General features: G+C 51.3%; 1 protein-coding gene across 10 annotated transcripts in view; it reads right to left on the reverse strand.

Annotated features, from left to right (window-relative positions):
- MICAL3 (microtubule associated monooxygenase, calponin and LIM domain containing 3) overlaps positions 1 to 12028 on the reverse strand; it is a 2050293-nt gene that overhangs the window by 1487000 nt on the left and 551265 nt on the right. For all 10 annotated transcript variants that reach the window (XM_086952901.1, XM_086952911.1, XM_086952910.1 and 7 more), the window contains one exon: positions 8522 to 8779. In XM_086952901.1, the coding sequence (XP_086809027.1) occupies positions 8522 to 8779 (258 nt within the window). The remainder of the gene's footprint in view (positions 1 to 8521; positions 8780 to 12028) is intronic.

Raw genomic sequence — 12028 nt, forward strand, 5'->3', positions numbered from 1 at the left:
TTGTACTTACTACTACTCCTATGTGAATGTAACGTTTTACTGTTTTTTATCTTCCTTGTGCGAACGTGCAACTTGTTTATATGCAACTTTTGCTGTATGTACCTTTTATGTAACTCATGTAATCCAAATTCGATATGTAATGCAACTGGATCTTATGTAAAGCGTTCTGACACCTTCGGGTAATGTTCGCTGTATATAAATTCGCAAAATAAATAAATAAATAGCTAGATAGGACTGAGGGTCTCACACATGGACTGACTCTTAGAAGCACGTGCAGGCTTGATGGGAGCACATCTGCCAAGTCTCCCAGGTCCATGTGTTACTTGCATTTAATTTCCGGATATTGTGATTGGATAAACAGAAGTGGTAAATAAACTACTCAGGCTGGGTGGCCTACTCACATGCGGGCATGAAGGGTGGAGACTCTTACAATCCTCACCAAGGCGCCTCGTTAATCTACCACAGCTGCAGTTCGAGGAGCTGCTCAAAGTGCTAGGCTTGTAGCGTGGAGTATAGTTTAGAATTACACAGCTAGCTAACGAGCAGCCACTAGTAAGGTTTACTAGTTAGCTCCTAATCTCGGAAAACCAGGATTGTACTTCGTTGATTATATCGCCGAATAAGTTTTACCTTTTTTTCAACTAGTGTTATAAATAGGAACATGTTGGGCCAAAATTCTGGCAGTTTATAGGGGAAATACGGTTCTTTCTTTTAATCACAATTTATTGAACCGGAAGTTCGGCAGCGTGAAGCCAGTCGTGGGGCGGGACTTCCGCCTTCTGCATGAAGCCCGCATCTACGGACTGCCAGAGAGCAGCATTGGTGACGCGGGCAGGGCGTCCATGCCTGAGGTAGAGCCCAGCGGTGGCTGCCGAAGTCAGGAGTGGCGGTGATGCGGTGAGTGGGGCTTAGTTGTAAGGGGGGCGGGGTGTGTGTCTGTGTGTGTGTGTATGTGTGTATGTGTGCGCAGGGGGGGTAGGGGGCTGCGGCGGGTGTATGCGTGCGTGTCTGTGTGTGTGCGTGTCTGTATGTGTGTGTGTGTGCAGGGGGGGTGGGGTGGCGGCAGAGTGTGTATGTGTGCGCGCGCCTGTGTGTGTGTGTGTGTGTGCAGGGGTGGGGGCTGGCTGTGTGTGTGTGTGTGTGTGTGTGTGTGTGTGTGTGTGTGTGTGTGTGTGTGTGTGTGTGTGGGTGTGTGTGTGTGTGTGCGCCGTGTTTGCATGCAAGCCAAGTGAAAGCAGGGGCTGTGTGTGCGTCTGCGCAAGGGCGTCTCAGAGGCACGCTCCCGCAATCAAAACTGAGACTGCAAAAGCGCGCGTCTGACTCGTGTCTTCATTCCCAGAAACGGCTGACAATAGGTTCCGAGCAGACAGCAATCAATGCTTCGCATTGAATGCAGATCGAGCTCGACCTAAAAAACGTGCTCTCCATCTCAGATAATTGGGCCCTGCTTTTGACTTCCAGTGCATGGTAAGCTCCCTTTTCGCCATTATTAACCCCAAATCATAGAATTTGCTAGTAATCTTAGTACTGGGGGTATGTGGGAACCAAAGCAATAGGCAAGTCCCCATCTCTGCCTCTATTGTGCGTCCTGTTGCCTGATTTAAACATGCCACCACCTCCTCCCAGTAGGATCCCAGCCCCGTACAAGACCAGAACATATGACTGAAATCAGCTCCGTTGGCATTACACCTGGGGCACGATCGGGATCCCCCAAAATACTGTAGGATTTTAACCGGCTTCAAATAGGCCCTGTGTAATGTAAAGAATGGAACTAATTGGAACCTGGCATTGCGCGTACCCTTCCAAGCACGCCTCAGCAATTGAGGCCACGTCGTCTCCGGTATGGATTTACCAATATCCACCTCCCATTTACCCTTTACCAGTTTCTGCATTATTTTGACAACTTAAGAGATTATTTTTGATTGCCGGGGTCCACGCACATGGGCAGGACTATTCACTAGATTATGACTATACACAGAGATCCCCTACTACAGAATGTACCTGTCGCCATGGTGATCTATTGGCAGCCCAATGACGTCGAGGGCTCCAATAGCCCCATCTTCCACTGCTGTTGAATACCTGCTACCAGGGCAGCATGCAACAAATAGTCTCCCCGCGGCAACTCAAAAGCGCTCTGCAAGTCATGAAATGATAGCAGAGCCTAATCTCTATATAGATTCCCCAGCATATGGACCCCGAGCTCCTCCCAAACAGCTAGTGCAGACCAATCCCCTTCATGCAGAAGGGCTGTACACATGCCCAGCGGAATCTCCGGAGCATACGGGCAAGAAAAACCTGTGCGTTTCTGGCTTCGGTTCCAACATAAGCGGAGAGTGCGCTCTTCAAGAGTAAGCTGGTCAAGACTGATTTTCTGCTGGAGAACTATAAACGACAATACATGGCGGGGATTACTCTACCTCCAGTCCCTCTGGGCCTCTAAACTCTCGAGCCACCGCCTGCGTGAGCCACTGCAGCTGCGCCGCCAGATAATACCATTCAAAATCGGGGACCGCTAGTCCCCCCTCTGCCCTCGGTCGCATTAGGGTATTTAGTGCTACCCGCCCTCTGCCCGAGCCCCAGATAAACCCTGTAGTCAAGGCCCGAAGACTCCGGAAGAATAAAGCCAGGATCCAAATGGGTAGCGTACGAAAAAAGTAGAGCAAACGTGGAAGCACCACCATCTTGAACAGTGCTACCCTCCCGGCCACTGACAGGGGAAGGGTTCGCCAGAACTCCATGCTGCCCCGGAGCCCCCTCATTGCCCCGCCCACATTGCCCTCCTAAAGGTCGGGCTGAGTGTGATAAATGCAAACCCCCAGGTAAGGTAGGCATTGAGAATCCCAACGCACATCCCCAACAGTCAGAGGCTCCCGGCCATCCGGGGTTGGAGGGAACAAACAGGTCTTACCCCAGTTCACACTTAACCCTGAAAAACGGCCGAACTCCAGAAGCAGGGACTTGGCACCCTGTAGTGATTCATCTACATCTGCCAAGTACAGCAGCAAATCGTCCGAATATAGGGATATGTAGTGGACTTTCCCTTGTAGCGTTAATCCTTCGTAAGACCATCCCAGTCTAGCATGCGCAGCCAGCGGCTCAATCACCAGGGCGAACAATAACGGCGACAAGGAACAGCCCTGACGGGTACCTCTCCCTACTTGATATGCCGCTGATATGACATGCCCCGTGTGAACCCTAGCTGTAGCAGAGCTGTATAACAGTTTAGTCCACCGCACAAACTGATCCCTAAGGCCAAATTCCCTCAACACTTGAAACAAATACGGCCATTCCACACTATCGAAGGCCTTCTCTATGTCGACCGATAACACCACTGCCCACGGTGTCAAATCGCGGCTATCAACCATAATCCTAACCAGCCGGCGTATACACGTGGCTGTGTTCCTGGTGGGGATGAAACCCGCCTGGTCCAGGTGTACTAAAGCACTCATATGTTCCAAGAGTCGCGTTGCAAGAATCTTGCTTAGGACCTTGTAATCCACCGTGAGCATTGATAGCAGCCGGTACGCGGACCTAGAGCTGGAATTCCCGCCTCCCTTCAACAGCGACACTATGATCGCCTCCCTGGTAGAAGATGGCAACCTACCCAGTTCCCACGCTTCTCTGTACAATGACTGCAATTGCGGTGCAAGGAGGTCCACATACATCGCATAAAACTCCACAGGGAGGCCATTCACTCCCGACGTCTTCCGCCTGGCCATATTCTTAATCGCCGTTAGGACCTCTCCCAGTGAGATAACCTCTCCTAGCTTGTTCCCCTGCTCAGGGTCTAACCGTGGGAGTTGCCCTGTCGACAAAGTCACCGACTCTGTCAGGCAGGTCCCGCATCGTGCTCTGGTAGAGCGATGTGTAATAGGCCAGAAACTGATCGTTAATCTCCTTCTGTGATGGACCAGGCCCCCATCTGCTGTAGTCAGGGATATGATCGGAGTACCCTGATCGGAGTACCCCTGGTTGCCGGATTAGCCAGCCAAGCCAGTAAGGATCCCACTCTATCCCTCTCAGCGTGAGCCCTTACCATGTATTCCTTATAATCAAAACAGCGTAGCCGTTCAACTTGGGTGGCCACTCGTTCGTGCGCGGCCATGACCGCCTCCAGGTCCTTCGCGTTCGTATGGCTATCCTTTTCCGCTTGACGCAGGCGATCCTCCTCCTGCGCTATCTCACGCAATAACGTTTTGCGAGTTCCCGCTGTGGACGAGATGCACACACCTCTCAGTACAGCTTTAAAGGCGCCCCACTCCTGGGCCCTACTCGACGCTGTCCCCGAGTTTACTGCAAAGTAATGCTCAATGCCATCTCTGACCTCAGCACTAAAAACTGGGTCCTCCAGTGTCACAGGGTTCAAGCGCCACATGGGGATCACCTGCCGTTGTCTGGTCCACTGTACCGTTATCAAGCAAGGGTTGTGATCAGATATAGTCCTCGCTAAATACTCACTATGATAAGTCAGCTCCTGAGCTACCGGGGAACACAAAATACTATCAAGTCGTACATGTAAATCATTCGGTATTGAATAGAACGAGTAATCTCTAGCCGTGGGACGGTGTGTCCGCCAGGCATGAACTAACCCTCAGGTGTTTTGCCACTCCCGCCTCGCCGTCGCTAATCGGTGTACCGCAGACTGGGCCAACGGGGGATGGGACCGGTCAAGTCGACGTCTGTGACTGAATTAAAATCACCGCCTAAGAACACCGTGCCAGTCAGGAAGGACGCCAGCTTCCCAGATAGCCGGGAGAAGAAGGCGGTTTGGTCTATGTTTGGGGCGTACACACTGCACAATGTTACATCTCTTCCATTTAGTCGACCCATTACTTCCAAAAACCTTCCCTCTGGGTCCACCACCGTAGTCAGAGGCTGGAAGGGAACACCAGACCTCACCCAAACCAATGTCCCCCTGGCAAATGCAGAATAAGTGGTGTAAAACAGTTGGCCCCTCCATCTTCTCTGTAGTGCCCGCCCCTCAGCTTGATCAATGCGAGTTTCCTGTAAAAAGGCCACCTGAATCCCTCTACGCACTAAATACGCATGCACCTTATAACGTTTCGTCATAGAATTCAGCCCCCGCACATTCCAGGTGATACATCTCAACTCAAGTCGGGTCCCCACAGCGGAGCATGCAATAGAACAATCCCCCCCTCAGCTTGGCAGGCACACTGACAATCCCCTTTAACCCAAAACATCCCCAACAAACCCTCCCCCCTTCCTTCCCCAGAACAGGTGCTAAACCACAGTTACCCATCCAAACCCAATCCCAAATAACGGGAGTCCTCTGGTAGCTACCAGAGTCTCACAACTAACGTGAGGTCGAGGGGGTGCCTCTACACCAAATCAAGCCGGACTGCGATCTTACCGCCTTACCGTTCGCGCTCAGCCTCCAATAAGCAATTCCCCCCACCGCTGCTCCGTCTCAGAGGAGCCCCTTTCCAAGCAGCTGCCGTTCCCCTCCCTCTAGTCAATGACACAGTGGAATAAACCTCCCGTGGTTGTTACTAGGCTCACACCCGTACCCTCTGCTCTCGCAAACTGCTGTTAAGCCCATACCCCCTTACTGCATGCAGTCCGGGACAAGACTTATTCATTCGTCCAGGAGATCATCATCAGTTCCTGGGGTGACATGAGCCCTCTTCAGAGCCCTCCGACACCCACTCCTCCGATCCCCGCTGAGATCCTGAGTCCATCAATGAAGCAGCAGCCGTCGCTCCTGAAATGACGGAGACCGCCTGAAGGGCCGCCAGCCGTTCCAATTCAGTCTGTGATGTTGACGGTGTCTGGCCAGTCGCCGCATGTTTCCTAGTTTGGCGGCTCCTGCAGAGTTTCGATCGGGACTCTGCTGTCTTCTCCTTCCCCCTATGACCATCCGTCCCAGCTCGATATGTCTCTAGCCAGTGCCATGCGTCATCTGGTGTGTCATAAAAGGACGCCTTACCATCGACCATCATTCTCAGGCGAGCCGGAAACAGAAGAGAGTACTGTATGCCCTCCTCACGGAGGGCCTTCTTGACCGCCAGAAAGGAAGATCGGCTGCACTGGACTTCATAGGAGTAATCAGGGTAGATGGAGACAGAGGCATTGTCCACCCGATAGGGGCCCAGTGATAGGATTATGACGCGATCTTTGAAATGCAACAGGCGCGCCACCACAGGTCGAGGGGGTCGGCCAAGAGCAGGCGGGCGGGTCGGCACCCGATGAGCCCACTCCAGCATGTAGAACTGTGACAAATCATCGGGGGCGACCACATCGCGCAACCAGGCCTCCAAATAGGTGATCATACTGCTCCCCTCAACTTTTTCGGGCAGACCCACCACCCGAATGTTATTGCGCCGATTGCGCCCTTCGGCATCTTCGGCTCTTTTCTCCAGATGTTGCACTCTTCGCAACAACTCCCCCATTGCCGCATCGGTCGCCTTTTAGGCCAGCTCCAGCACTTCCAAGGAAAGTTCCCTGTGCTGGACGCGGTCCGCCAACTTTCCGTGGTCTGCCCGTAACAACCCCAAACTCGTCGACACTTGCTCTATGTCATGGCACAATGCCTCCTTCGTGTCTGAGATGGCCTTCAGTATTTGGTCCATTTGCTGTTGTTGCAGCCCTGTGGTTGGTACTCCTGACGAATCCTGATCTTGACTCTCCAGTAGATCCTCAGCAGGGTCAGGGGGCGCCCATAGTCCAAGTCCCAGCTACTGGCCAAGATGGCCGTCACCCGAGTGTTCACAGCGGCAATCCCCGGGGGCACGGGCGTCGATATAGGCTGTCCCCTGCAACCACACTGTGCTAGTTGGTCTCCGAAAACACTGGCTTCCTTGCTAGTCAGCCGCTGGTGGGTATCTCAGGAAACCAGGTGCCGCTACCCAGAAAATCAGCGCTGCCAAACGGTACCCCCAGCGTCACCGAGGGTGGTAAGTTCCAATGGGGCTGCCTCCCCAGCGACACAGTTCGTCCTCTCGGTGGCCGAGCCAGGCCGGTCCCAATCACCCCCGTTTGCAGCTCAAACCACCACTTACCTCCCGGCAAATGGATGTGCCGGAAGCACGTACCGGTATTCTGTTGTCGCGGCTGTCTCCGATTCTGGCCACTCATGAACACACTCCGGTGCAGATGTTCCTCAGGACAGAGGGGGTTCCACCATCATGCCACAGCCCAGTCCTTGTCGCCGCCATTCCCCCTCTGGTCACCTCGCCTGCCCAGGAAGCCTCTGATTGTAGTGTTCCGGTGGTAACAAGATCCACGTGCCCCTTACAGCATGCTCCGGTGTCCTGGCGCCTCCGCTCCCTCTAGTGCCATCAATTCAAGGGCACTCTTCGGCTTTGATACCTCCCGGGACAGTGGAGGGAGGGTGGTCCGCCAATGTGCCTCGACTCTGCCACGCTCGCCGCTGCTTCTCCCCCTGGCACCTCACCAGCCGCAGGGGTCTCCAACCACCAACCTCCAGTGGGAGCAAAAATCACTGCATGGAATGAAAAGCCGCCGCCGTTGTCGCGCCTTCTCACTGGGGGCAGACCTGCTGCTTCAGGCTGGTTGAGCCACCAACACACAGGCGGCCGCCTCCACCGCAGCAGCACAGCGCGCCGCACCGGCCTCCTCCCTCCTCTATCGGCACTTGGATGCGGTGTTCCCCAGCTGCCAGGGAGCTCCCGTCGTCCAGGGCCGGCAGTGTAATCCGCGTTCCCTTCCGTAATAACCCCAGCTTCAGTGCGGCGGTCTTAGTTGCAGCTCCCAGGTTACAGGCGCAGGCGCCGCCGGCCCGCTCCTCTCCCGCGGCAGCCGTCTAATCACTTGAGGCCGGAGATTGGAGCTGCGGCGCAGGCCTCAACAAGATGGCCGGCGCCCTCCAAGAGGGCCGGTAAAAGTCTTTGTTCCGGCGGTAGCACCAGTCCGCCTCAAGGGGATCCTCACGGTCTCAGGGGGCCCCCCGGAATCTCGGGCACCAGCAGGGCAGCAATTGAAGCAGGATAATCGGCGAGGCAAGCGCGAAGCTCTCAGCTCACGCGTTCATGCTCGATGGTGGTCAAGCCACGCCCCCAATGTTGATTGTTATGAGCAATTAATACTTCGGCAGAATGAAAGACAAAATAAGCGAACATTTCCCAAAAAATCGGCGTTGCCATTAGATTATAACACACCTCAACTACTTTTATCCTAGAAAGTACTTTTGGGATTTTAACTTTCATGCGTGGCAACAGACCTCGTAACCCAATAAAAAAAGTTGCAAAATTGGTGGAATGCAAGGGAAGGGGGTTGAGGTTATCAAGAGGTCGTTTTGTGGGAGGGAAAACTAAATAGTTCAGCATTGCATGTTAAATCTGCCCACTAATTGGCAGTATTTTATTTCCCAAATAATATCGCTTCCGCTACTGGTTTGTGTTGGAGGATTCCCACCTTTCTTCATCACTTTCTTAGATCTGGAGCCAACAGGGCAAATTACTAGGGAAACCAAATTAACGGCCCATCAGACAGTAAACTTTGTTTCAAAAGCTACATTTTCAACAAGATACATCATATTTACCTCTAACAGGCTGTCCCCAACCAGGGCCACCAGCAAACGGTGGCCGTTCCGCTCCCGTACTAGAGCAGCATTCTCAGAGGCGTACATGCACGTAAAATCGAACATCGCCACATCTGGCTGCCCATAATGATTAATGGCAAAGTCCAAAGACGGCAGCTGCTGATTAGTGGAGAAGTCTGCAGCCTCACGAGCGTAACTGAGTAGTGCTTCCTGGTCCACATTTGCTCTTGACAACAAGAGCTCGGTGTCCGCATAATCCTTTCAAAAAAAGGAAAAAAGGGAATGTAAAACATGTCAGTAACATGCAACTGCAAATAACGTTGCCACATTTTTTCAATTGGTCTGAAAGATAGGCTTTTTAGAAAGAGCAAATGACTCCACTATCTAACATCCTCTAAGCAGACAGTATTGGCACAAAAGCAGTGAAAACCTAGGCTGCAGGTTTACTTCTCCCCTCTCCACACGCTTGAACCACAGGCTCATTTACTTCATACCTAGATGTGGAAAAATCATTTGACAATTAACATGGAAAAAATACACCATCTGCGAAGGAAACCATATTGAGGATCAATAATGTCCATTAACGTTGTCCTCCACTTACCTTGATCTGAGCACGGCCATTTACTAATATAATCTTTCTATTTTTGTTCTATCTAATTTATTTTTATTAGAAAAAAATCATTCGCTTCGGGGTAAAATCATGTGAAGTCAAATTCATCAATTATTTAAAGCAGCAGGCAGTACAAATACATCATAAAAGTCCCGTGAACAGAAGTGGTACAGCATTCGGTGTAAGCAACTAGGTTTAGAGATTAAAACTTCCTTTAAATTTAAGAAAAATTAATTACTATTATTAGCACTTGTATCGCGCACAGCTACTCCCACGGAGTATCCCAGCACATGCCTAGCAGATAGAACAAAAACCTCGCGAGAACTTATCTGAAAAGAAAACGACTTCAGCTTCTTCCTAAATACGCTCGGAGCACAGAGAGCTCAAGGCTCCACCGGAAGTTGACTCTGACCAAAATACTATGATCTCTCAGTTTTGCTTTTTAGATTAACTCTAATAATTCAAAAATTCTTTATTCTGGTCCAGTTAAAACCATAAAAGTTACACATAAAATCACTTTTCAGTTATTTAAATAGTCCTTCTCACAGCGCAACTTACCTGGGAGAAACGCTACATCTTTTCCGACCACCGCCAGTAGAGTCAGCTGGGCAGTCCTGCAGTCCCGGTTCCGGCTGAGAGCGGAGGTCGCCGGCCGGGACCAGAAGTCCCAGCATCCTCAGCGGTAGGAAACGCCGCGCATGCCACGCACGCTGCTGTAAAGCGAGGAGGCACTTAAAAAAACGCAGGGCTTCCACAGGGCGGGACGCACGTGGGGCGCTGCCCGGACGAAGCCCGGGCAAAGGGCGGGCCCGTCTGCGCCCGTCATAGACTGGGCTGGGCCACTCCTCTTTTATTGGTGTTCGACTGATTTGACCTACTTGAACTTTGTTACATCTTTATCCACCTTAACCTGGTTAAGCGTGAATATGGGGAAGCACGTGGCCCAGCCGATCTTAAGGCCCGCTGTTACAAGTATTGATAGCATGTTGAAAAGAGCAGTTAGTATTGTGAGTAATGAGATAGATTGACCAAGAGGTGTCTTTCCTCTTGGGTTGGGGGTAGCCCCTCTTTTCCCACCTTGCACCATGGAGGGCGCCAACCCGATTATAAGGGCGCCAGACTGTCCTAATACCAGCTGTACGATGTCTGGCAGCGCCACCACATCAGTAGAACAAAACCAGTATGCAGTTCCTAATAGTGGGTGCATGATTTTTTAAAAAGTGTTTGATGCGAATGCTCAAGGGGATCCGCAGAGTCAAAATGGTATGGAGAGGGCACCTTTCATTCGGAAAGAGACCCTCACACACCCAGCCAGCTAGGTGTCTTGCTTCATCATTGGGTCTGCTCCTTATCAAGTTGGTGGTGCAATAACCGATCAGGCACCCGTGATTGGGCCTACTTGGCGGAGATCTTTTTTCCTTTATGCCGGTGGGTGAGGTGCGTTTGAGGGCCCTAGGAGAGTGTAGGTGTGAGTGGAGTGTGAGTGAGGTGTAGTAAAATAGGGCAGACGGTCCACTCAGAACAATTTTAATGACTGTGGCCCCTATCCTAGTTAAAATACAACAAGACTCGTATCTTCACTCTAAGGATGTGGAGTCTACGTGCTTGTGAAATGAGGTCAACATGTTTCTCACCTTTCAACCTATTGGATGGCGATTCGTCAAAACCAGAAGGATCTACCTACACTTTTTGGTAGTGGTCAAATGGGAGATTTAGAGTGTAAGTGACCACCAATACAGCACCCTAAAAAGTGGTACCTAGTAGATCATAAAAACACAACCCTCATGGGGTCAAAACTATACATCAACGCTGCTGTAAAGCACCAGGAGGCACTTAAAAACAACGCAAGGCTCCCACAGCGCGGGACTCGCGCGGGGCGCTGCCCGGGCCAAGGGCGGGCCCATTCGCGCCCGTCAGAGACTGGGCTAGGCAACCCCTCTTTTATTGGTGTTCAGCTGATTTGACCTACTACGGTGAGGCTATTTGAACTTTGTTACATCTTTATTCACCTTTGGTGAAGCGTGACTATGGGGAAGCGCGCGGCCCAGCTGATCTTAAGGCCCGCTGTTACAAGTATTGATAGCATGTTGGAAAGAGCGGTTAGTATTGTGTGTAATGAGATCGATTGATCGAGAGGCGTCTTTCCCTTGGGTTGGGGTAGCCCCTCTTTTCCCACCTTGTACCATCGAGGGCGCCAATCCAATTATGAGTGCGCCAGACTGTCCTAATAACAGCTGTACGATGTCTGGCAGTGCCACCACATCCCAAGCTCTTTCCCCAGGTGTGGTTACATCAGACATTTAGGTAGGCTCTGAGGTTACTGTTGGGGCGAAACGTAAAAGGAAGCCGGTCAAAGCAATAAGCGGAAAGAGGAAGCAGCCTATTCGCCCCTGTTCATCCCGCACAACATTGAGCTCCTGAATACGTCCCTCTCTTAATCCTAATCCTTTGACAGTAGCTGCCCAGGTGCGCACTACAGTTAGTCAATCTAGTTGCTCTATTGGAACACAAACTGAGAATGGCCAACCCTTCTTTGAAAGTCAAGTTTGCAGTGAAGCTGTTATTGGCTATATTGTGGGCACTATTACTGAACGTGCTAACAGTGCATTTGACAGCCTTCTTGCTACTCTGAAAGTACATTTGCCTATGTCCCAGTCTGCCCCCCTTAATGAGACTTCTTTTGTTCAAATTAGGTCTTCTGTGGGATGCCATCAGCACCATCTAACAATATGTAAACTCGTATAAATACTTTGATTGGCCCTCCCACTTTGAACTCAGCGGTCAACCCTTGTGATATATGTGACAAAATTAAGATGTGTTTTGCCTCCGAGGGTATTGGTGGAGAGAATTGCATTGCTGATAATAGATGTGTAAATCACCCAACTGCTAAGAATGTG

Source organism: Lissotriton vulgaris, chromosome 1_2 (assembly GCF_964263255.1).
Source record: "Lissotriton vulgaris chromosome 1_2, aLisVul1.2, whole genome shotgun sequence".
Classification (NCBI taxonomy): domain Eukaryota; kingdom Metazoa; phylum Chordata; class Amphibia; order Caudata; family Salamandridae; genus Lissotriton; species Lissotriton vulgaris.